This window comes from Mesoplodon bidens, assembly GCF_964165515.1.
Source record: "Mesoplodon bidens genome assembly, chromosome: 10".
NCBI classification, from domain to species: domain Eukaryota; kingdom Metazoa; phylum Chordata; class Mammalia; order Artiodactyla; family Ziphiidae; genus Mesoplodon; species Mesoplodon bidens.
In genome coordinates, this window is record NC_138172.1 from 48,267,430 (window position 1) to 48,293,501 (window position 26,072).

General features: G+C 53.9%; 1 protein-coding gene across 2 annotated transcripts; it reads right to left on the reverse strand.

Moving 5' to 3' along the window:
- Positions 1–25,947, reverse strand: ACVR2B (activin A receptor type 2B). Of its 2 annotated transcripts, none has more exons than XM_081246480.1 (11): positions 25,802–25,947; positions 7,189–7,396; positions 6,752–6,861; positions 6,446–6,573; positions 6,220–6,363; positions 5,579–5,722; positions 5,105–5,253; positions 3,556–3,670; positions 2,789–2,927; positions 2,564–2,694; positions 1–1,212 (listed from the first exon to the last, which is right to left on the reverse strand). In XM_081246480.1, exons 1-11 carry the CDS (start codon positions 25,851–25,853, stop codon positions 1,018–1,020), a joined length of 1,515 nt encoding a protein of 504 aa, XP_081102606.1. In that variant the 5' UTR covers positions 25,854–25,947; the 3' UTR covers positions 1–1,017. The 2 variants fall into 2 exon arrangements, with proteins under 2 accessions (XP_081102606.1, XP_081102605.1); XM_081246479.1 differs by having other exon boundaries at positions 6,446–6,597.
- Positions 25,948–26,072: the final 125 nt, after the last annotated feature.

Genomic DNA, 26,072 nt, shown 5'->3' on the forward strand with positions numbered 1-26,072 from the left:
TTTTCCTCATTAAAGATATTTACAGTATCATGTCTTATGAAGAATGTACTCACTAAACCGTGATTTATACCCTTACCTAACCTTAAAATCAGGGCAGAAAAAATGTTTCGTACTATGCCCAAGCCCAAGTGTGTGGAAAAAACTGGTCAGGGCCAACAGATGGGTCAGAGCCACACCTGATTTCAGACTTTCTCCAAACCCTGCTCTGGCCGTTAACGCTTGGCCTCCACACGCTCCCTCCCCTCGATTCCTGGTTACCTGAGAAGTAGTCTCATAGCAAAGGATGTTGCTCCGAACGTGCCCAGGTCCAGTGTAGCTCTGCACCAAACCCCACCCCCAGCTGTCCTCCCCTCCAACTCCAGTCCAAACCATCCTCATCCTCAGCCCAGTTTTTCCTCGGTCAGGACAACACCCGTTAATCCGTGAAAGACACATCTGCTGTTTCTTAAACTCACTGTCTAAAAAGGGAGAAAAACACAGTAAAAGGCGGGGTGGGGGTGGGGTGGGGTGGGGTGGGGGGGTGGAGGACGAGGGCAGAGGGAAACTCCTCTTTTGAGGAAGATGTGTTCTTATGTAACAGTCTTCAAAGGTTCCTCTAGGTAGAGTTTGCAGCATTAAGTTTCCTAAGACAGGAGATGGGTTTCTTTGTGTCACAGATTCTGAGACAACAAACGAAGAGAAAGAGGGAAAAATGAACCCTGACGGGCGGGAGGTGGCCGAGGCTCTTCAGCACGGCGCTGGTTCTGCATTCACAGCTCAGCACCTCAACGCCTGCTGACGTGTCCGCTGTTTGCGATACAGTAGAGCAATGTGCTGGTAAAAACTGATCCAATCCAAAAAATAATATTAATAATAATAATAATAATAATTATAATAATAATAAAAAGTCAAGGTAAAATAGCAGCTGCATTTTACGTGTTTGTTGGTATTACGGGATTTCCAAAACAAAACACAACTTTTTTTTTTTCCTTTCCTCTTCAGATCCACTGAGTCTGGAGATCCACTAACGTCCTGGGCTTAGATGCTCGACTCCTTCGGGGGCAGGTCCACATTGGTGACGGAGGTCACCAGGGAGACAAGACAGTCCGAGGTAGTGCCATTGACAGACCTCCGGATCAGGGACACCCGCTCCTCCACACAGCCCGCGGACAGACGAGCCTCTGCGTCGTGGTCCCAGCACTCCTCGATGGTCACACAGAGCTGGGCCAGGCCCTGCACACCAGCGGGAGAGAGGAAACAGATGCCCTTGCCGGTGGCCCTCACTGAGGACAAGCAAACCTGACGGTGTTCCTGAGGACCGGGGAGAGCCACGAGCCCACCTGCAGGGGTCTGAAGGAGACTCCCCTTCCGACAGTCACCAGCCTGAGGCCACGGGCCTCCTCCACAGCGCTGCAAAGGGTCCACTGAACCTCAACGTGGGAAGCAGGGCAACCCAGGGCCCTCCGGGGGCAGACACGGCTGCTGCCACGGAGCAGTGATATTCAAACGAAATCTTATTAGGCCAAGCCCAAACCACGTAAGGGCCCAAAGTGCAGTCACAGTGGGAAAAGAGGAAGGCTTCATCCCACCCTGTCCCCCACAGCCCTAGACACCTCCCCAGAGTCCAGGGAACGTGGCGTGACACCCTGTACTGGAACCAACTGTGTGCAGCTGGGAAAGGCAGCAGGATGGGCAAAATGCCCACACCCCGGAGCAATCCGGCCTGCTCAGCACCAGGACACACTCAGACCTCTCTGGATCTGCTCCCCATCAGGGAACTGGACTGGCAACCCCAGTTTCTCTGCCCTGGGAGACTGAGGAGGTCTGAGGCAGAAGGTAAGTTCCTGGCCCAGCTTCCTTCTCCTGATGCCTAAGTTTTCTCCATTTGCAGCTCTGGGCTCCAGGGAGCAGCATGGCAGCTGAACTTGGCCTCCACAGCTCGACCTCAGACCATATGGTGAGAGCGCTAGCTCCCACTGGCCCCAAGGGTGCCCCTCTTCTGAATTAACCCTGGGGTGGCAGGGGAAAGGACTCAGTGGAGCTGGAGGCAAATATCCTTCCAAGAAAGCTAATGATTTACATAGCTGGGGTCTTTTGTACGGTATCTTCAGACTGGAGGGGCCCAGAGGCCACAGAGCTAAGCCATATTAAGCACTTACGTGATAGGTGTCCTGCCTGGTGATGTATGGTAACTCCTTAAATCTATTACTACCCCGAGGAGACAAAGGCTCAGAGAAATAAAGCAATTTGCCGGAAGTCACCCAGCTACTGACCGGCAGATCCAGGATTCCAACCCACATGTGTCAGGCCCAGGGCCACTGGGCTCCACTGCACCAGTGCTCCACGGGGGCAACCAGGGCTCCGATGGAGCTGTCAGGCCCCATCGCTCTCTGCGGCCAAAACCAGAGCCGCCTCCCTACAGAGCACTAACCTCCCCAGACACTCCCCTGGTGGAAGGGAGGCACTGCACTAAGTGGCCTCTGACCAGGCAGGGGTGGAGGGGCTGTCCCGCTGCCTGAGGCCCCTCTCTCTGACCCTGCCACACATGGGAGGGGCTGCCCTCTCTGCCCCCAAGGCCCCTCACCGGGTGTTTCAGCCAGTGATCCTTGATGGCAGGCCGCATCTTCTTGTGCACGACCACCTCCTGCAGCTCCTCCAGTGACGGGTGCTGGCCAATCTCTTCCTCAAAAGGCAGCATGTACTCATCCACAGGCCCTGGGGGCAGAGAGAGAGCCCGGCGGGGTCACCCTAACGCCCAACCACACACACCCCCCACACCCAGAATGCTCAGGGCTCCCGTCCCGCTCACCATCGGCAGCTTTGCAGCGGGACACGAGCTCCCACAGCACCAGGCCCATGGCGTACATGTCGATGCGCAAAAAGGCATCTCTCTGGAAGTTGATGGCTCCCTCGAGCACCTCAGGGGCCATGTACCGCCGTGTGCCCACCTGCACGGGGACAGGGGAGGGTCTGCGGTCACCAACCACGCACAAATGCACTCACAGCTGGACACAGGAGCTACAGCCACGTGCAGAGCAGGGCCATCAACAATGACGGCCGTCCCTGACGCACCGCATCCCCGGGGGGCCCCGGGGTCACGAAGTAATGACGACTGTGAAGTGTCCTTCGAGACAGCAGTCAGCCACCATGAGCCGCTGCCTCCACCAGCACCACGAGGGGCCACACGGATGACGCGTACGTCACGGAGACGCACGCCGAAAGCAAACGGGGGAGAAGACTTTAAGATGGTAATAGCCGTTGTTTTAGGATGATTTGCTTAGGCTTAACCTTAGGTTACTTTTTCTAGGTTTCCGGTTTGGATTCTCAGTATACTCTTGTTTATCTTATTTTTATCTTGTTTAATAATTACAACTGAAAGAGGAAGGGAAGTCTGTTTCTCACTGGCTGGCCCAGGAGACCACACCACCCTCCAGGCCTCACTCTCTCCACTGGTGAAACGAGAGCGTTGCTCCTGGAGTTCTCAGACAGCTCTGAGCTTCCCCCTGCCAGCTGAGCCCCAGAAGGGCAGCGTCCACCCCTGTGCCCCCACGTCTCGCACCCCCTGAGGCTCGTCACCTGCCCATGAGTGTCCCCCGGAGGTTTCCCTGGCTCAAACCGAACAGCCAGGCCAAAGTCAGCCAGCACGGCCGTGAGGTCACTCTTCAGCAATACATTCTTGCTCTTAAAGTCCCTGTGGAGACAGTGGACTGAGACAGGGTCGAACATGTGGTCCCACTGACCCTCCTCCTGGCTTCCCACCTTGACTCCCAGAGACCCCAGGCCAGGCCATCCCACCCGTGGGGAGCAGGGTCTGCGCCAGGGTGGAGTTCCACGAAGCCACACGGGCAGGCAGCTTTAGGACGCCTCCCTCCACTGGTGTGAGAATCCAGAACTGCACTCCCGCCAGAGCTGCAACACCGACCCCAGCCCGGTGCCCAGCATCGAAGGCCAGCCCTCACATTCTTAGAGGGCTTGAGGAGGGGGCATAGCAGCCAGGGATGCGAGTTTTCCGGGAAGAATTTACACTATTTGGGATGTGAGTGAAAAGAGAAGTTTCAGTGAACTGGCCTGGGTTCCGAGCAGGCCCCCGAGGCTCGAGCCGCTACGGGAGCGGCGGAGCGGGTGCTGAGGTTGCGCTCAGCCCAGCCCCTCCCTAGCAGGTCCTCAATCTCCCCGCGCCTGTCTCAGCCTTGCTGTGAGGGCTAAACCGATGGAGGAATGTTTAGGGCCACCCCTGGCACACTTACTATGCACTACCGTTAGGTGGAACCATATGGAAGAGTCGACATTCAACCGTTTTTGACCTACAACAATGGCAATTTCATACAGTCAACCTCCTATGTCATTCATGTTATTACCATCGGGGCCCTTCAGCTTTGAACCCTGGAATTCGAGGCTCACTCCCTCCCTCACAGCCACAGAACCACACTACACTAGGTCTACTTCTCTGCGCCACTGTTCCTTCACCTGTAGGACAGGCAGAGAAAAACAGTACCTATCTCACAGGGCAGTAATGAGGCTGAAATGACTTGGTGTTTCTAAGTGCTTAGAGCAGTGCCTGCCACTGTGATGAGGAGGTAGCACAGTGGCTCTCAAAGCACCACCCAAGGACCCCAGTGAACCCCTGAGACTTGTTTCAGGGGGTCTGCAAGGTCAGCATTCTTTTCATAATAATCCGTCATTTGCCTTTTTTGAAGCTCATTCTCCCAGAGTATAGAGTTTTCCAGAGGCTACACACACATGTCATCACTCTGACAGTTAACGGAATATGCGTGCTCTGATACAGCAAATATCAACAGACATAATAACCCACAAGAGTGTAAAGGGATCCTAACCAAAAAGTTTGAGACCTACTAAATCAACTCAGTCAGCAGTCGGCACTTCCTCCTGCGGCCACTGGAGGGCACCAGAGAACTGACTTGCGAGGCCACAGCCTGCAGGGGACGCGGGCAGAAGGCAGGGGAAGAGTCAGGTGGGCCCAGGGTTTTGTGCGGTTGCCTCTGACACACCACGGAGCAGCTAACCACGCTTATGAAACTGAGACCCCCCAGGCCCTGCTCTCACCCTCCAACCCTCTCTGCAGCTCCAGGTCAAGCGCAGAGAGGGCAACTGCTAACCCAGGTACCTGTGGGCAATAGACGGTTTGTGGCCCTCGCCACGGCACCAGGGCACATCCTCGTGCAGGTATGAGAGGCCTCTTGACATTGTCTCTGCCACGTGACACAGTTCATTCCATGTGATGATGTTCCCCTTGAGGTAATCCGTGAGGGAGCCCTAGAGGGAACAGCACAGGCTCTGGGCACAGGAGGACAGGATCCAGCCCAGCTCCGGGAGGGCCATCTCCATGGACCATTGGCTGGGCTTCCCACCCCCGACCCCGGGATGCTGGAATTCATGAGGCCAGGAGGGGTTGGGAAGGGGGTGTCGTCAGAGAGTGATAATCATGAAGTCACTGCTCCCATTCGTAAGAACTGATCCCAGGGCGAGGGGTTCTTATTGCAGACCCTCATGTCCACACCCATGACGGGCGACCTCAGGGGAAGGCCAGTGGGGCCCACGGTCACCTCCCGTGGGAACAGGGTCCACAGGGTGTGCTCACCTTGTCGTGGAAGGCCGTGATGAGCCACAGCTCCACCTCCAGGTTTGAGCCTCGCTTCTCAGCGGCAATGAACTGCAGCAGATTCTCATGCTTCATGCCAGGTGTGCTGAAGATCTCCCGTTCACTCTGCCACGACTGCTTGTCCTGAGGCAGGGATGCGGCTGAACCCCACCGCAGCCACGCCACCCTGCAGCTTCCCACTACCCCCAACCTCAGCCTCCGTAAGGGAGGTGGAGCAGGACTGAGCCGGGCCCAGGACCACAGACCAACAGTGACCCTGAGATCACTAAGGCCAGCACCTGATTTACAAAGGGGGCCACTGAGGTCCAGAGACAGAAGTGAGGAGCCCAGGACCACCCAACCAGTGAGAAGCAAAGCAGGCCTGGCTTTGCCAAGTGTCCCAGGCAACTGCTAGGGGTAGCCTGGTGTCTAGGGCCTCTAAGCAGAACCTGATGGCAAAACAAAACCCTGAAAACCAGACTGGATTGAGGTTTTGCAAATCAATGTTTTGCATAGCCCTACCCTAGGCCCATGGTGAGCGTCACCACCCCCAATGGGGGCCACTCCTCTCTCATTCCAGCTGTACAGGATGTGGACTGCCCTGGGGCAGAGAGCTTGGGCCCCCGCAGGCACACACGCACCTGGAGTGGGAAGATCTTGACAGCCACGAAGTCGTTCATGAGCTGTGCCTTCCAGACACAGCCAAAGCGCCCCCGAGCCTTGATCTCCAGCAGCTGCAGTGGCTTCAGGCCCACCAGAGGGGATGGGGGTGGAGGTCCAGGGTCCTGGGGGGATCGAGGGCTTAACAGGATCTGGCCTGGCCTCCCCACCTCTACCCTGCCCGGCCCCAAGCCAGCCCCATCTCACCTCATGGATGTCCACGTGGCCATAGGGGGGCTTGCGATGCCGGTACATCCAGAATGCCAGCAGGACAATGAGGGAGAGGCCCCCGATGGGCAGCAGCGAGTAGGCCAGCACAGTGAGCAGGGTAGGGGCTGTCGGGGGTGGCTCGTACGTGACTGGGGGACACACGGAGCCCGGCGTCACACAGCCCGCCTACCCGCACACCTCCAGGGCCAGACCAGAGAGCCCTGTGGCTACTCCCCACCCCACGGAGGAGCCGAGCGTTCGGTGGGGGGCCTAGGCCGGCCCACATCGCTCCCCCCACCTCACCTTCCGGGCCGCCTGCCTCGGGCAGGTGGGTGAAGCGCTCGTTGCAGAAGTTGCCTTCGCAGCAGCAGAAGTACACCTGGGGGTTCTCCTCGGTGGCCACGCACTCCTGCCTGGAGGAACAGTTTCCCATCCGCTCCTCAGGTGAGGGACAGACTCCCCGGGGTAGCCCAGCCAAACCCCTCCCCACAGAGGACCCCACAGGGAACCAGGCGGGGGTCGGGGGGGGGCGGGGGCGGGGGGAGAGTGTGAGCCCACTTCCCCTAAAGCGGGACCCAGGATCAGGAGGGACAACAGAGGGTGGACATGCACCCAGAGCCCTCCTGGGGACCTCGCAACGGGGGCAGGGACCCAGCACCACCCCTGCTCGCCCAGGCTACCACGAGAGCCCGTGTGTCCCTGCCTCAGCTCCAGACACCCAGCCCCAGGGGCACTGGCACCTGTCGTAGCAGTTGAAATCGTCCAGCCAGCAGCCCTTCTTGACGAGCTCGATGGTGCCTGAGCTGTTGCGCCAGGAGGCGTAGCAGTGCAGCCGCTTGTCCTGCTCGCCCTCGCAGCGCTCCAGGCCGCTCTGGTTGGTGCGCTCGAGCTCCCAGTTGGCGTTGTAATAGATGCACTCCCGCGTCTCGGCCTCCCCGCGCCCGGAACCTGTGGCCGGGGGAGAGAGCTGCTGCCGAGTAGCCCCAGGCCCACGAGGGAGGCAGGGGGCCAGACTGACAGCCAGATGCACAGTGGGGGGCTCCTGGGTGGGAGGGGGGGCTGCTTCCCTGCAGCAGCAGCAATGAATGGAGGGGCCCTCAAAACCCCAGGGCACGTTCAGAATCACTGTGTCATCCGGGTGGGGCGGGAGGGTGGTGCTAAAAATGCACATCCCTGGGACGTCCCTGGTGGCGCAGTGGCTAAGGCTCCACGCTCCCAGTGCAGGGGGCCCGGGTTCTATCCCTGGTCAGGGAACCAGATCCCACATGCATGCCGCAACCAAGAGTTCACATGCCACAACTAAGGAGCCCACGTGCTGCAACTAAGGAGCCTGCCTGCTGCAACTAAGACCCCACCCAACCAAATAAACTTTTTTTTTTTAATGCATATTCCTGGGCCCTGCCCAGACCCATCCATTTGGAGTGGGGGCAGGATCTACGTTTTTTGTTTTTGGGTTTTTTTTTAATTTTATTCATTTATTTATTTGGTTGCGCCGGGTCTTAGTTGCAGCAGGCAGGCTCCTTAGCTGTGGCATGAGAACTCTTAGTTGCGGCATGCATGTGGGATCTAGTTCCCTGACCAAGGATCGAATCCGGGCCCCCTGCATTGGGAGCACGGAGTCTTAACCACTGCGCCACTAGGGAAGTCCCTGGATCTATGTTTTTAACCACCCCCCTCTGTCTCGGGTGGTTCTGATGCAGACCTCAGGGACCACGTCTGAGAAACTAGGAGGGCGGCTTCCTGCCGCTGTCTCTGCCTTGTCTCAGAGCAGCTCCACTAGTGAGAGGCAGGGCTGAGGGGATGGGGTGGATCTCGGAGACCAAAGGCTAAGTGAGCACCAGCGGCAGGGCCTAGGCTGGTGCCGACAATGCCCACAGGCTCCTGCCCACCTGCAGCAGCATTCAGCGGCTGTGCTCTGCAAAGCCCCCAGTCCAGAGGGCTCAGGGGCCCCACTGCATCCATAGCAGCAATTCTAGTGGGGTTCCCGGGAGACTTGACCTGTGGGGCAGACCCCCAAGCTGGGCTTCTGGGCTTAGCACAAGTTACCACCTCTGGCTGCAAGATGCTCCCAACTTTCTCCTTTGTATTTTGGCTCTTGTCTCTCTACTTCCACAGGCCTTTGTGCTTCTTCCATCACCTAATTTATCACCCTTGACTAATTGCCTGTTGTTGTTTAAAGGATTATTTCAGACATTCAAAAAGTATAAAAATAATGTAACCAGGGCTTCCCTGGTGGCGCAGCGGTTGAGAGTCCGCCTGCCGATGCAGGGGACACAGGTTCGTGCCCCAGTCCGGGAAGATCCCTCATGCCGCGGAGCAGCTGGGTCCGTGAGGCATGGCCGCTGAGCCTGCGCGTCCGGAGCCTGTGCTCCGCAACGGGAGAGGTCACAACAGTGAGAGGCACGTGCACCGCAAAAAAAGGCAAAAAAAAAAAAAAAAAAATGTAACCAAAGATAACTCCCCAGAGAAAATAACATAATGAACACTCACGTAAGAAACAAAACAGGGACTTCCCTGGTGGCGCAGTGGTTGGGAATCCGCCTGCCAATGCAGGGGACACGGGTTTGATCCCTGGTCGGGGAAGATCCCACATGCCACTGAGCAACTAAGCCTGTGCACCACAACTACTGAGCCTGCGCTCTAGAGCCCGTGAGCCACAACTGCTGAGACTGCGTGCCACAACTGCTGAAGCCTGTGCATCTGGAGACCATGCTCCCCAGCGGGAGAGACCACCGTGATGAGAAGCCGGCGCAGCACAACGAAGAGTGGCCCCTGCTCGCCGCAGCTAGAGAGCCCACACGCAGCAACGAAGGCCCAACACAGCCAAAAATAAAAAAAAGAAATAATTTTTTTAAAAAAGAAAGAAAGAGACAAATCATTACAAATGTGCCTGACAACTGCTTTTTAAATGTCAGGCTTCCCCCACAGGACTGCAAAGCTGATGCTTTAACTGCAGAAGCCTTGACTGTCTTGAGTGCTAGAACCAGTTCCAGACACAGACCGGATAGATGGATGGATGTATGGAAGGAAGGAAGGACCAACGGTCAGACAGAAGGACAGAATTATCTCCTGGCTACAGCAGGATTCTGAAGGGAGGGGAAAACAGGAGGGGTGGCCTCAGCCTGAAGCCCAAGCCCTAGGGTCCTCAGGGGAGCTTCCATCTCCGCTCAGACAACAAGCCCCCACCCCCTATATAAGGCAAGGAGCCCGAACAAGAGAGGCCACCAGACATCAGGAATGGCCCAAGGCTGGCCCAGCTCCTCTCTCCAAGCTTCTGATCAGGCAGAGACCCCTCCGGCCACTACCGTGTGGCCAGGACCCAGGTGATCAGGGCTGGGAAGTCCAAATCTCACGGCTCCAGGTAGGACCCAAGGGTTCAGGATGATACTGGACCCCCACCTGACAAGATCCTCCTACAGACCAACTGGAAACAAAAGATGCCCTTGACCCCATTCAAGTCCTGGTTCTGATGCTTACTGGCAAGTGATCCAGCCACCCGTGCCTCCGTTTCCCCACTCATGAAAAGGGGATGATAACAGAACCTACTTCCTTGGCTGTTCCAAGAGCGAGATGAGTTAATGCATTTTAACGCTGGTTAGCACAATGCCTGGCACGTTGGCTGTTATATTAGAGCCTGATACGCCCTGCTGCTTATGCCATTTTGTCACAGCACAAGCCCCCTGCCCTGTCAGGCTGGGAGTGTGCATACCCAACCTGCAAGAGCTTTGCATTCAGAGCCCCAGGGGGACCAGGGGAGACTTGGAGACTCCATGCCCCCCCTCACCACACCCAGGCTCTGCTGCCAGCTGGAGAGGGATTCCCCCTCCTCCCTGCCACTCCGCTTCTGCACACACTCAGCTATTTATAGCCTCTGGCAACAATCCAACCACAAGGCCGCCTCCGCCTTTTAACAGACACAGGGTTCCTGCCCACACTCACAGAGCCGGGGACCCCTGCAGAGGAGGCTCCCCGATCCCAGCCCACTCGCCCATCCCGGCGGCAGCGAGGAAGCTGTGCCCCCTCTCACGTGCTGCCTCAGAGCCCTGCGGGGAACCCCTCAGACGCCTGGGCAAGGGGCTCACTCTACCCCTGAGCACCAGCCAACCCAACCGGTAGCCTCCAAAGGAACCAGGTATACAAGCGTCAGTGTCCCCAGCAGGCAGTCCTTATGTTCCAAAGGGCCTACACCTCGGCAGAAAGATGCCCCCAGTGCTCGCCTAGCCCCCAGTCCAGGCAGAACAGAGAAACCCTGCTCCTGGACACGCACCACCACCAAAAGAAAGAATACATGCAGATTCCACTCAGAACCCACATTCCAGGAGCGGGATGAACCTAAATGATGGGCTTTGACACTTGAGGTCTATTTCCCAGGCCAGCTGACTTTGGATGTACCCGACTTGCACTGGGGAGACAAGGGGGGAAAATCCAGTGGGGAGAGGAAGAGGGATGGAGAGGTGAGGCAGAGCTCTGGGGGGAGGGTTTGGAGCCAGAGGGGCCACGCCTCCCCCGGCGTCCCCTGAGCTCTGGCCTCGGGATGCATCTAGCTCAGCCAGCATCTCCCAGAGGTAGCGCGGACCCCAGTAGCCAGTGGGCCACTGCACCCTGCCCCGGCTCCTGGAGGCCCCTCGGCAGCCCCTGCCTCCCTGTGGGCACAGCCCACCTACACTGTAGAGTGGTGAGAATGCGATGCCAGCCGCCACCACATCCACCTCAGGCCCCTTGCACCAGCGCACCCCCCCAGGAGCCGCCACACCCGAGAGGGGGCCGCGCAAGGCGAGCCCAGCCTTCTCCCTCATGATCCAGCCTCCAGGTCTGCCCAGAGAGGAGGGGCAGCCCCCGCCACACACAGTGGCCAGGCTTTCTTCCCGGGAGGCCCTGCTTCAGGCTCCCCAGCCCTGCCCCCTCAGGGGGTCCTGCCGTCAGCTGAGCACCTGCTGTCCCCGCAGGTTCCTCCAGAGGAGCCAAGGGTCCTGAAGGTGAGGGCTCCCTGCCACAGTGTCTGTATCCAAGTTTATGACTCCACCTCCCCCAATCCACGCAGGAGCATCTTCACCATCTTCCCACGACCAGAGTGAGGATGGCCCATGTTGGGGGGATCAAGGGAACCTAAATGGAGGTGAGGGGGTGGGCGAAGGGGAGGGTTAGAGCATGAGATAGATAGACATAGACACACACACACACACACGTGCATGGACACGCAATGGTGGAATGGCACATACATACAAGAGGCAGAAAAGAATCCTAAATGTGCCTACGTTTATCTTTGAACTTCTTTCACACAAGAGGATAACTCTACTCAAGTTATTTATTAAGTGTCAAAACCAGGTTTTGAAACCAGTCAGCCTGGCTCTAGAGTACATGCCCGTTACATGCTCTGTGACGCCTTTATTCTCGGTGCTACAGAACAGTCCACTGTGTGGCCTGACCACAACCTAAGTGTCCATCCTCCTGTTGGACCTTTAGGTCATTTACAACATTTGCTGACTTAAGCACTGCCACTGTAAACCCTCCTGCATCCTCTTTTGCATGTTTTCTGGTGCTCATGAGCGTGCATTTCTCTAGGAAATACAGCCACACGTTAGAGACATGGGACATAAGGATGGGCTTCTCCAACTCACTGGATACAGTCACACTGGTCTCCCAAGTGGATGTACCAATTTATGTGCCCAACAAACTCCAGCCCCACTGACCCGCACCGTCAGCCCCTGATGTGTGCTCACCTGGTCAGGGTGAAATCATACATCATGGTTTTGATCCACATTTCCTGATTGCTTGTGAGAATGATCATGTTTGTGTTCACCAGTCCCTTCTGAGAACTGCCTGTTCGCATCCATTCCCATTTTTCTGCTGGGCTGCTTCTCCTTTGGGTTATAGAAATTTTTTACATATTCCAATAAAACTTTTCTTCCTATATAGTAACCCCCTTCATTTGTTTGCTCTTTGCCAGAAAGTCTACTTTATGTGACACTAACATAGCTATATGACGTTTCTTGTAGTATTTTCCCAGTTTATCTTTTGCCAACTTTTATTTGAAATCTTTCTGTATCTTTTTTTACCCCAACTCCATCTAATGCTGTCTTTGACCCTAGAATCGACCCCTCTTACATTTATGATCACCACTATGTGTAAATTTGGGTTTTCTCTACTGCTACCACCTTGGATTAGCTTTTTAAATTCCATCATTTCAGCCACTCTGGTCTGGAAGTAATGCACCCTATTGCCATCCTATTATAAGCTAGCCTTTAAGTTTTAATATGTACATTTATGCTAAAAGCCTGAAGTTAACCAACATCTCTTCCATCCCTCATCGGAACTTAATTGTTCTAGCTCCAATTACCTCCTTCCAACTTACATTAAATTAATTTAACATATCTGTGTTCCACATTTAATCAATTGTTCTTCTTATCCGCCTCCCAAAGCAGATATTATTTGTGTTTTCTAAAGTCAGCATTTTCTTTTTTTTTTTTTAATTTAATTTAATTTTATTTTTGGCTGCATTGGGTCTTTGTTGCTGCGAGCAGGCTTTTCTCTGGTTGCAGTGAGCGGGGGCTACTCTTCGTTGCAGTACGTGGGCTTCTCACTGCAGTGGCTTCTCTTGTTGCAGAGCACGGGCTCTAGGCGTGCAGGCTTCAGTAGTTGTGGCACACAGGCTCAGTAGTTGTGGCTCGCGGGCTCTAGAGCGCAGGCTCAGTAGTTGTGGCGCACGGGCTTAGTTGCTCTGTGGCATGTGGGATCTTCCCACACCAGGGTTCGAACCCGTGTCCCCTGCATTGGCAGGCGGATTCTTAACTACTGCACCACCAGGGAAGCCCAACATTTTCTTATTAGTCCATACATTCTCCAGCTTGTCTGCTCACCCTTCCTAGAAGGAAGATCTCCACTCTTCCTTCTAGGACCACTGTCCTTCCTGAAGAACATCTTCCTTCAGTAAAGATCTTTTGGTACAGAAGCCTTTGTTCATCGTTCTGAAAATGTTAGTTTGTTCCTTTTCCTCACTGACAGTTTAGAAGAACATAAGCTTTTAGGTTGAGTTATTTTCTCTCAGCATTTTGAAAATATTATTCCACTGTCTTCTGGCTTCCACCATTATTGCTGAAACGTCTACTATTAGTTTAACTTTGTACATACTCTGTCTTTTCCTTCTGGCTGCTTTCTTAGATCTGCTTCTTGCAGTTTCACTATGAGCTATGTGTCTAAGTCCATGTTTAAATTTCTTTGTACTGCTTGGAAGAATATGATTTTAATCTGATGATTCATGTCTTTCAGCAATTCTGAAAAATTCTTGGCTCTTATCAATTTGAATATTGCATCTCCCTATTCTATGATTCTGAAATTCCTATTACAAGTATCAGACCATTCCCAGTCTCTTAACTCTGCTTTCGTATTTTTCAATTCTGTGTCTAAGCACCATTACAGATAATTCCACAGGTCTAAATTCCAATTCATTAATTTTCTCTTTAGCTGGGTCTAATCTGCTGTTTAGTTCTTCTATTTAATTTATAAATTCAATTAATCTATTTTTTTATTTCTAGAAGTTCTATTTTTTTTTTTCTGGCTGCACTGGGTCTCCACTGCTGCGCGTGGGCTTTCTCTAGTTGTGGCGAGTGGGGGCTACTCTTCTTTGCAGTGTGCAGGCTTCTCACTGTGGTGGCTTCTCTTGCTGCGGAGCACAGGCTCTAGGGCACGCAGGCTTCAGTAGTTGTGGCACGCAGGCTCAGTAGTTGTGGCTCACATACTTAGTTGCTCCGCGGAATGTGGGATCTCCCCGGATAGGGATCGAACCCAGGTCCCCTGCACTGGCAGGCAGATTCCTATCCACTGCGCCACCAGGGAAGTCCCTAGAAGTTTTATTTTTTAAAAAACCTTCTTGGTCAATTTTTTTTTTAAATTTTATTTATTTATTTATTTATTTATGGCTGTGTTGGCTCTTCGTTTCTATGCGAGGGCTTTCTCTAGTTGCGGCAAGTGGGGGCCACTCCTCATCGCGGTGCACGGGCCTCTCACTATCACGGCCTCTCGTTGCAGAGCACAGGCTCCAGATGCGCAGGCTCAGTAATTGTGGTTCACGGGACTAGTTGCTCCGCGGCATGTGGGATCTTCCCAGACCAGGGCTCGAACCCGTGTCCCCTGCATTGGCAGGCAGATTCTCAACCACTGCGCCACCAGGGAAGCCCTCAATTTTGCTACTTCTGTTCTTTGTCATACTTCCAAATCCCTCACTTCTAATTCCATAATTTAACTTCCTGAACATCTATTTCTGCCACTTTTTACTTCTGATGATTTCACTCATGGTATCTTGTTTCCCTGTGTGTTTTGGAATTTTGGATTCTGTTTTTGGATACAGAGCTTGTGTTCAGTGGGGGCCTTTTCTGTGGGAATAAAAAGTGAAGCCAAGTTTGAGGGGGCAAACTTCCAGAGATAATTTATATTTTTGCTTCTGCCAAATTCTGCCAAATTCTCTAGGACATTACCAATCTGGAATCACTTTAATTACTTAACTCCCAGGAAACACAGATGGTATAAACTCCAACTCCAAGCTCACGGAAGCACAGATCTATGGTTACAAATTCTCAAGTGAAACTACCCACCCCCCACCAACCAACAATTTTATTATCTATTCCCTTTATCAGCAAAAGAATGTTCCCTCTAGTCCATACTTTCACTGAATGAATAACGCTGTGGAAGTCTTATCATGTGAGAGCCTCAGTCTCAATTCCACATCTTATCTCCTGTGCCTCACACACTGCTACTAAACCCGCATCTCTAAATTATGGAGAGAGGCAAAGTCCTGCAGGAAAAAGCAGCTTTAACCAGTGAAGCAGTACAGCTCTAGCTTCCAGCCCACTCCTGCTTGTCCCTTACTTTGTTATACATGCAATCATGCATATACATTTAAAAAGGATATTTGTTATACTTTATCCAGCATTTCTATGTGTCTTGTATGAAGAGGTTTTTCAGCTGTTTTGTTCACTATTATTGCCAGAAATGGAAGTTCAGGAGCAATCTCCAAAGGTGACGAAAGGAGCTCTATCAGCCTAGGAACAAGGAATCAAGCTAGGTCACCTCAAGTCACTTCTAACCTTGAACTTTGTAAATGATTCCTTGGCACCATCCACGGGACAAGGTGTGGGTCCAGGGCCATTCTCTGAAACACCTGCCTTTCTCCAGGGCCCATCATTCCTGAAGGACAGTGGTGAGAGAGCTTCCAGGTAAAGGGCAAGGATTATACACAAATGTTATCTTTGCTCTCTCCTGTAACCCCACTAAAACCACAGCAAAGAAAAGGTTTTTAAGGCATAAACCCATAAGGACAAAAAGAACAGCAAAGCACCACAGAAATGAAGTTCTGAAGTTGGAAAGCAAATATACACAAGTGGCCACTGATCACACAGACTCCTAATCTGGCTGTGGAGAAAGCTGAGAAGCAACATGATTTCTACCATCTAACATCTTCATCCCACTTCAGAGTTTGTCTTCTTTTGGCTCCCCCTCACCTCTACATCTTTGGGGTCCCAACCCAAAAAGAGGGGCTCACTATACCCACCCTCTCTTTAGAACTCCAATTCCTGTCTTCCTAGCCCAAGGCTATCAAATGCAAGGCTCAGCTTCTCAGTTGCCCGTATGGAACTGAAAACAGAGTCAAATGTAAAAGTCACCACCCAGGGCCTCTGTTCTCACACACATCCTGGACTGGTAGGTCTCAGCATTGAGAGATAGCTGTACAATGCTTTCAACCAGAGGTGTTTGCTCAGTTTGTCCATCTTTTCAGGTGCCTTCAGAAAAAGATGGTCCTGATCATCAAAAGAGGAAATCTCCATATCTACTTTTAACCCAGGTTTTAGATATATTTTCAGGATCATATATAATACCCAAAGGGGATACTTCTACACAAACACAACAACTGAGGTACCAGTGTAGAGATAAGACTACCCAGAGAAAGTGTTAATCGAGAAGAACACTGACCCCAAAGCAGAGCCCTGAAAAAAGTAACTTCCATTCCAAAGTGTAATTCAAGAGGAAAGTTCACTTTCAGCCAACTTTATTATTTCAGACTCTTATGAACTGAATTGTGTCCCCCTCCAAAATTCATAATCACCGATGTGACTGCCCTAGGAAATAAGGTCTCTAAAGTGGCAATTCAGGCCAATAAGGCCACATGGGTGGGGCCCTAACCTAACAAGAGTGATGTCCTTATAAGAAGAAGAAGAGACACCGGGAGTGTACACACCCAGAGAGAAGGCTGCGTGAGGACACAGCAAGAAGGCAGCTATCTGCAAGCCAAGGAGAAGGGACTCACCAAGAACCAATCCTGACAGCACCTTGGTCTTGGACTTCAAGCCTCCAGAACTGTGAAAACGAATTTCTGTTATGTAAGCCACCCAGTCCGTGGTATTCCACGGTATAGAAGCCTAAGCCGATTAATACACAGACAGTGCACATCACCTGTACAATGTGGGAAAGCTGACTGGGACATCATTTACACTGCAAACAGTACCCTTAACCCACTTCCACCTAAATCCACGAGCAGGGCCTCACATGTGAGCTTACACAAGGAATCCCAGTAAAATGGTAGTGAAAGAGTAGAGAGCACGCTGAAGAAGGGACTAGGAAAGCAGGGGCTTTGGAGAACAAGTCATCTCAAATTGTCTTCTTTAATTTTTCAGCCAGTCAAGGCAGAAGATCATGCAAGGGAACAAGGCACACGCTCAGCCAGGAATTGAAGCTCACCAGAACCCTTTCTGGTGTGAAAAGCCTCTCACCAGACTCTAAAATAATTCTTTTACAAGCTTCTCTCATACCTCCTACCACCATTAGGATCACACGTGACATCAGGATCCTTCCATGCCCAGAGCCTGTCAAACACACAGGGTGCACCAGTAGAGCCCTGCTCCCCACAACCTTCAGCAAAAGCCTCAGTCTGAGAGGTGGAGGCAGCATGGAGCCTAGCTAGTGAGCACACACAGACACACACATGCACATCCACCCCAAACCCAGACCATATCCTGGCTAGTCCACTGCCACCTCCCCTTTGTCGGCACAGTAACCAGGAGCCTCAGACACGGGAAGCAGCCTCTCTGGCGCTCCTCAGATACCAGGTCAGTGGAAGTGAGCACCCTCCCTGTCCGGGCACCCTTCATCAGGTGGGCTATTTCCAACCTCTATAATCTAACATTACACAGGACACACACACCACTACCATCACCACCATCACCACGACACAGTATAACCATGTATAATCGTTTCTCGATATCTATCAAAATTTAAAATACATATGTCCTGGGGCTTCCCTGGCGGCACAGTGGTTAAGAATCCGCCTGCCAATGCAGGGGACATGGGTTCGAGCCCTGGTCCGGGAAGATCCCACATGCCGCGAAGCAACTAAGCCCGTGCGCCACAACTACTGAGCCTGTGCTCTAGAGCCTGCAAGCCACAACTATGGAAGCCCGCATGCCACAACCACTGAAGTCCACGCACCTAGAGCCTGTGCTCCACAACAAGAGAAGCCACGGCAATGAGAAGCCCATGCACTGCGACGAAGAGTAGCCTCCGCTCACCGCAACTAGAGGAAGTCCAAGCACAGCAATGAAGACCCAGCGCAGCCAAAAATAAATAAATAAAAGTAAATAAATAAATAAAAAGACTGAGGTAGATCCATATACATTAAAAAGATTGCCAGAACAGATCTCTGAGTTTAAAAAGCCATGACAGAGACTTCCCTGGCAGTCCAGTGGTTAAGACTCTGCGCTTCCAATGCAGGGTTCATGGGTTCAACCTCTGGTTGGGGGAACTAAGATCCCACATGCCACATGGCACAGCTAAAGAAAAAAGGCCATGACATGCGAGAACACGGACGCAAGTCACAAAACATGGTGAGCATAAGATGGACATAAAGCAGTTCATCCTGTAACGTTCCATTCATTTAAAGCACAATGACAGGCCAAAATAACGTATGCCGTTAGAAGTCGAGATAGTGGTTACCCTTAGGGGTTTAGGGGTAGAGACTGGAATGGAGCAAGAGAGGGCTTGCTTGGGGAGAGGCCGGTAACTTTCTGATTCTCGATCTGGATGCTGATTACATCAGCATATTCAGTTTGTGAAAATTCCTCAAGCTGTCACTTATGATAATTACACTATCTTACACATATTTTATATGTCAGTTAAGTGTTTGAAAAAGAGTAATACCATTTTAGGTTTAAAAAAAAAAAGCTTTATTTCTCTAAGTACTTCTATAGATACATATGTCAAACATCTAGAAGGTATCCACCAACCAGAGAAGGCTCACTTCTGGAGGAGGACTCAGACAGCGGACCAGACTGGTAAAAGAGACACCGGTTTTATCTGTAATATCTAAATTTCTGCAACTGAATCCATGTGTATTACTTGTAAAACTAAAAATTAATAAAATTTTAAATGGGAAAAGAAGTTATGGCCAATGTGACCACCACTCAACTATAACCAGGAGACCCCTGGATGAGGGCAGACTTGGGAGCGGTTTTTCAGGGTAGGGGAGACAGGACCGCATTGCCCTGGCTCTCCTCCCCCACGTAGTCCTGCAGGACCCACTCTCAGGTAGCGGGTTCACAGGAGGGGCCAGCCAGGTGGGAAGGGAAACCTGAATTCACCTAACTTTTCTGCCCCTCTATTTTCTAAGCCCCAGCAGCAGATGAACCCTGATCCCCTCTGCCCTCAGGGTACAAAGGGCTCTACTTATGAGACCTGGACCACAGGGCTCTCCTCTAACTCCCACCCACACTCCCACCCAAGCCAGCAGTTCCAAGGAAGGCCCTGGTCTGCCTGGCTTGTGAGCACCTGAAGGGAATGTAAAACTTGGGTAAGAAGGAAATTCCCAAACAGGATATAAAGTAAGGGTTTCTTAACCCATGATTGCCAGCCCAAGGCTCTGAGAACTCATGCATGCTTTCTGAATCAATGAGGGGGAAGGGGGAAAGAGGGCTGTCAATGACACTGGACGTCAAGAGGCACTGTCCTCATACCTAAAAACACTGTGCACCACTACGCAAGCCAGAAGGAAAAAACATCTTGGCATCAACACTCAAGAGCGTCAGCTTCCAAGTCAGCCTCCTGTTTTCACTGGTTCAGGTCTAGGAGGTAAGCAGGGGCCCCTCCCTCTCCTCAGATGGACAGACAACAGCTGTCTGGTCACATCTTCCGAAATGCTGGGCCCAAGCCCCAGGAAGCAGCCTCCTCCATCCTCCAGCCAAGGGCTTGGGTTTCCAAGCAGCCTTCCTTTTCCTTCCCCAGAACTAATTTTAGCCTCCTTGGTTGTCAGAGTGGAACTGAAATAGTCGGCAGAGAAACGTTTGCAAACAAGAACATGCGCTCACCTCACAGAACGCCTCGCTCCAGCCCAGAAACCAGGCAGAGGAGAAGTCCCACTGAGTGGCAGGCCCAACCCCTAGAAGGCCCCTGGGAGGAGGACTCACATGCGCCCACTGGGGCACGCTTCCTTTCCAACCCCGCCCCCCCCCCCGTCCCAGCAATCACGTGCCCATGAATGAAAACACCCACCTAGGGCTGCCAGTCCCTGAGAGAGTTTGAAAAAGGCACATGTATGTGTACAGCCAGACTGGGATAACCAGGGCAAAGCATGGGGCTGTCCAAATGCGGGAAGCCATGACTGATCCTGGGCCAGGGGAGGCACAGCTGACCCCCAAACAATCTCAGCCTGCATTACCAGTTGGTTTCCAGTAACTACCATTGTCTCAGACAAAAACAGCACTGAGAAACTTTAAAAACAGACTCAGAAGAGGGCAGCGGCCTCTACTCTCCCCCATCCCCGCCCCCACCCAACCACCTAGGCATCCAGGAGCAGCACCACCAGGACCTCAAGGCCCAGGCACCTCTGGGCTGGGATGGCAGGCCTCTGAGTCTGGTGGAGAAAGGCCAAAAAGGAAGCCCCAAACAAGGGGGTGGGTGTCTATTCAGGAACAAAGAACAGGTGACAGAATGGAAGGGAAGGGAAAAAAAATAAAGAATCCTGAGATGGCAACAAAGTCCACTTTGGAAAGACTCCAAAAGAGATGGAAGCAGAGTCTCAACCCCAGCAAACAAACAAACAAACAAAAAAACTTTAAAATAAGCACTTCACACACCAGCGACATGGAGAACTTGGAAACTGAAGCTTTTGGGAGTGCTTCCTCCTACTCTAAGAAGCGTCTGTAATCCGTTGCCAGTTCAGCAAACTGTGTTTTGCCGAGTTCAGGATCAGAGAGGAGACCCCATAAAGCTCCCCAGCCGAGGCACGAGTAGGTTGGGGAGGAGCGGAGGACGAACACGGGCTGCCAGCCTGCCAAGCACAACCAACAGGCTCCGGTAGAGATCAACCCCCGGGTGTGGGCCCGCGCGGTGCGGGCGCAGTCCCGTCTCCCGCAGTGCAGTCCACCGCACCTCCCCGCGGCCAGGGTGGAGCCGCGCACCCGTACCTTTGGGGAGAGGCGGCGCCCCCGCCCCAGGGTCCACGGGCTCAGAGCTCCAGGCCCAGGGCGGCGCCGCCTCCCCAGGGCGCCCGGCGGCCAGCCCGCTTGCTGGGCTCGCCGGGGAGGGCATGCCCGGCGCTCCGCTAGGCCCACGTCGGCTGCCAGGTGCGCGCACAGGGGCGCCGCGCGGCGCAGAGGCCCCGGCCCCTCAGGCGAGGCGCGCCGCGAAGCTGGCGGCGCGGTCAGGGTGGTGGGCGGGGGAGGCAGGCAGGCTGCCCGGCCACCCACAATCGCCGCCTCCCTGAAACCCGAACCACTTCTGAGAAAACTCAAGGACGCCAGGATTCTTTCCTCGGTGGCCAGCAGGACTCCCGAACCACGAGTTCGAACCAAACCCTGAGGCTGAAGCAGGAATCTCCTAGGCTTTGAGAATCCAACCTCCCACCCTGAATCCGATGGGGGGGGGTGTGCGGCGGTGGGTGGTATTAGCCATTAACCCCACCGCCCACAACTCTCTCTCCCTTTAAAGGCATGAGAACATTCTAGATCAGGTTCTCAATCAGGTGATCTGTGCCCCCTCCACTCAGAGCATTTTCGTTTTTCGCGATTGGAAGTGCTATTAGCATTTAGAGGGTAGAGGCCAAGGGACACTGCTAAACATCCTACAATGCACAAGATGCCCTCCACCCCCCACACACACACCAAAGAATCATGGGGTCCAAATTGTCAACAGCGTCAAGGTTTAGAAACGTTGCTCTAGAATGAGGTCTACCCAGCCAGGATCCTGCCTGAGGGCTGTCTACCCAGTGTCATTCTCAAAAGTATTACCCAGACCAGCTCACCCCGACCTAAGCCCCCAGATCCCAGGCCCTGGTAACAGGTCAGTATCTGCAAGTAGATCTAAACTCTGACCTGATGTCTCTTGGTCCTCACTTGCACTACCCTAAGCTCCCAGGTAGGAATACACAGGCACTCAGGGGAGGGCTTCCTGAAGGAAGGGGCGGGGATGGGGGGTGGGGGGTGGATCAGGGGTGGCATGTGAACACTGCGCAGGGCCACAAAAGGCAGAAGTAAAGGGGAAGTCATGCCCAGTGGCTAGAACAGGGTAGGTAGAGGCAGCAGTGTGGGAACTTGCCCAGTGCACAGCCCCTGGCCAGGACTGGTACAATGGGCAGGGCAGCCAGGGCAGACAGGCCTTCATGGAGTCCAATTCAGGGGGCTGTAATTAGCTGGTATCAGTACAAACAGCGAGTGTGCACAAAGTATGCACATACTCTCACATGGGTTCTCTTTCTTATTTGCATTTATTTTCTGGGGGGGAAGGGTCCACAGCTTTCATCAGATTCTCAAAGGGGCCCATGGTGTAGGATGGGCACTCCTCACTGGGCTCCCTAGAAAGGAAGTTCCTTAGGCGAAGTGCCAGGGGAAGTCCAGGTGCTATTTGGGAATGGAGATGCCCAGAAAGACCCTGCAGAGTAGTGCACCACAGCAGCCCACCCAAGCTGTGGGAGGCCATGGGGTTCCAGATCTTATGTCTTCACCCAGGTGGAGAGCCAGGGAGTCCGGGTGAGTTTCTTACATCATCTACCTTGGAAGCATCTCTTAAGAGCTGAGGAGGGTGCCCACTCCTCCCAAAGGGCAGCCCAGCCAGCCAGACAGGGCAGAGTCTGGAATTCTTAGCAGGTACAAGGACAGGTAGCAGAGGACACCCTTCCCTGGGGAAGGGCACCAACAGCCCATGACTCTGTGGTCCGTGTCCTTGACACCTACCACTACACTGGGCCTGAGGGTCACTTCACTCATTCCACACACACTTCTCCGCTGAGGAAATGGACAGTATCTTTGAGCCAGATAGAAGCCCACCTATGAGGACAGCTTGGAGCAGTCAAGGCCTGTACTTCCCACTGTGACAGACAGGAATCAGTTCCTCCTCCCCAGCCAGTGGCTCCTGACATTTCACTCAGAACACTCTCCAACCCATAGGCCCTGATCTAAACCCCAAGTACAGAGACAGATGTCAGGAGTTCTCACGGGAGACATAGATGTGTGTTTGGGATATCCACTGCAAGGCAAGAGCCAAATGACTTGTTTCCCAAGGACACTGGGCCAGGCACAGAATACAGAAGACGTGCAAAACTAACTAACACTGATCTTGTAACAAGTACCCTGTACCATTATTGCAGCATCAATTCTGCCTTTTCTCTTAGGCCTGCACCATCCAATACGGTAGCCACTAGCCAAATGAGACTACTGAGCATCTGAAATGTGCAAAGTCTGAATTGAGATGTTCTGTAAGTATAAAATACACAGTGGATTTTTATGACAGTACAAAAATTGGAAAATGTCTTTTAATGTTGATTACAAGTTGAAATGATTATTTTATATACATTAGGTTAAATAAAATATACCATTAAAGTTTATTTGACCTTGTCACGGACTGAATGCGTCCCCTCAAAATTCGTACGTTGAAACCCTAATGCCCAATGTGATGGTATTTGGAGATGGGGCCTTTGCAAAGGGTTAGACTGGTTCATGAGGGTGGAGCCCCCATGATGGGGTTAGTGGAAGAGGAAAAAAAACCCCACAATCCCCTCACCTCCCCACCCCAAGCACCAGGTAAGCCCATGTGAGGATGCAGTGAGAAGGCAGCCATCTGCAAGCCAGGAAGAGGACCCTCACCAAAACTTGACCACGCTGGCACACTGACCTCAGACTTCCAGCCTCCAGACTGTGAGAAAATAAGTTGTTGTTTAAGTCACACACTCAGCCCAAGGAGACTAAGGCACACCTGTTTCTTTTTCCTTTTATTAACATAACTACCAGAAAAATTTAAAGTTATATGTGTGGTTCACACTATATTTCCGTTGGACAGTGCTGTTCTAGATCTTCCTTCTACAAGGGCACTGTGTGCTGCGGGGCGGGGGGGGGGGTACTTCTAAACAGCAAGCCAGGAACTTGAAGGAAGGGTACCAAGGAAGTCAAAGGAACAGGAGGGCCAGCTCTGCTCCTACCTGGGCCTGTCGAGGCTCTTCCCATAGTTCTTCACAAGTCAGGGCAGTGGCCACCAAAGGACTAGCTGGTGTCACCACTAGAAACACCCAGTGACCCCCACTTTCCTCCAGGACAGGAACACAGGTTGGTGGACTCTGTCCTAACTCTGGCTGCCCACGTTGCAAGATGCACTGCTGAGCACTGCCCAAGCCAGGGAAGAGGAGGGAAATACAGTCCTTCCAGGGGCCCAATCCCACCCTGCCCCGCATAATCAGGGAGGGACCTGAGACTGGCCAAGCCAGACAGAGATAATTAGGGATAGGGTTTTGGTCTGAGGCTGTCCTTGTCCTGGGAGGAGGCCCCCTCTGCAGACATGGTCTTGGAAAAGCCCAGCACCTCCAGGAGGGATCCACAGGCAGTCAGGTGAGCTGCTGCGTGCCTAGTAAGTCGTCTGGCTGCAGCCCTTCCCTCTAGAGGCCGATGCCTCCCTTTCACTTCAGAGATCTCATTCTTGGGGAAAAGCAGCTCAAAGCAGCACTTAAAAGGCAGAGAAAGGAACAGGTTCAACACCACCAACTCTCAGCATCTACGACACAGGAAACAGCTCCAAAAGATCCATGGCACCCCTTCCATATTGTGCCCAGGTACCAATAACGGGTCTCTATCCTCTGGTCGCTGCACTCAGGCTACGCAGCTCCAAAGCCTCACTCGGAGAACTCACTTGCCTTCGGTGCAGACAGCTAAACCCTGCTACACTGCAAAGGAGGCGCGTAGAGTGGGAGTGGGGATGAGTTGGAGATGCGCGTTCCCCACCCACGCAGCAGCCGGGGGATCCCAGCCCCGCCCCTGCACGCCCGACCCCGCCCTTCGCGGGTTTCCCAGACTCTACGCTGCTCCCACCGCGGGCGTCTGGGGACCCGCGCTGCATGTGTAATGGGGGCTGGGAACAAAGACGCGCAGGACCAGGCTCCCGGGCTGCCGCACACCGGCCTCTGAGACCACCCCGGGCTGCTCCCTGGAGCTTTAATTGCGCGGCTCCCCACGCTTCCCAAGGCTGCCCGGAGCCGTCCGAAGCCGAGCGCGGAGCCCGTCCCTGCGCGCACACTGGAGTAGGGCGCGTCCCAGCACCGCTAGAAGAGGAAAATCAGTGCTTCGGCCTGGGGGAAAAGCGGTCTCCCAGCGGAACTCCGCGTTTATACACCCGCAACCACACACCCTCAAACACCCGCACGCGAGCCAAGAGCTGGCCGCGAGGGTCACCCACCCCCGCCACGTGCTTCCCGGAGGCCAGAACGAATAGGGACCTGTTGGTTTGTCTTCTCGCCCCACCTCCCCTCCCAGGAGCCCAAAACAAAGCAGTCCCTCGGGGTGGCCGCACCTCGCGTCTCGGGGCGCCGCAGGGAAAGCGGGCGCAGGTAGGAGCTGGCGCCAACGGCGCGCCTCCGGGGTAATACCACGCAGACGCTGGTGGGATGGGGTGCAAGGGACTCCTCCGGGCTGTGTGAAGAGGCCCGCGTCGCTTCGCTACACCTAGTGGCTCTGAGGGTCAAGCAATCCTGCCCCCAGCCGCTGCTGCACCTACAGTCCCGCTACCCCCCGTATTAGATCTGCCCGCCCCGCTTGGCCACCCTCCTCATGCTTGGGATTTTCTCTCACGCTCCCTCGGTTCCACGCACCCGTGTAGCCTGAACCCCGACCCTGGGGTCGCCTCCGGGAACCGGAGCCCTGCAGGCCGCCGCACAGGCAAGATCATCCCCCCAAGATCAGCGAGCAGGGCGCCCCGCGCGCCCCCCGTCCCCGCCCCGGGAGATGCAAGCTGGATGCAGGTGGCGCGGCGAGGAGGCCGCGGGCCCGCCCTTTGTTGGTAAACACCGCACGGCGCCAGAAGCCGCCCCGCGCCCCCCACGCCGCGCCCCGTCCTTACCGGCGCACAGCGATCCCCAGAGGAGGGCGAGGGCCGCCCAGGGCGCCGTCATGTTCCGCGGCGCCGCCCCGCGGACACCCGGAGCCCGCGGGCAGGGCCGCGCGGCGCTCCCGGGGCGCGCAGGGCCCGGCGGCGGCTGCGCTCTTCTTCCCGCTCCTTCCTTCGGTCTTGTTCCCCGCGCGCTTCCCGAGCCTTCGTCCCCGGGCAGCGTGCAGGCTCCAAGGGCCGGACGGCGGGGCCGGGCTCAGGGCCACTGCGGACGACGCAGGCT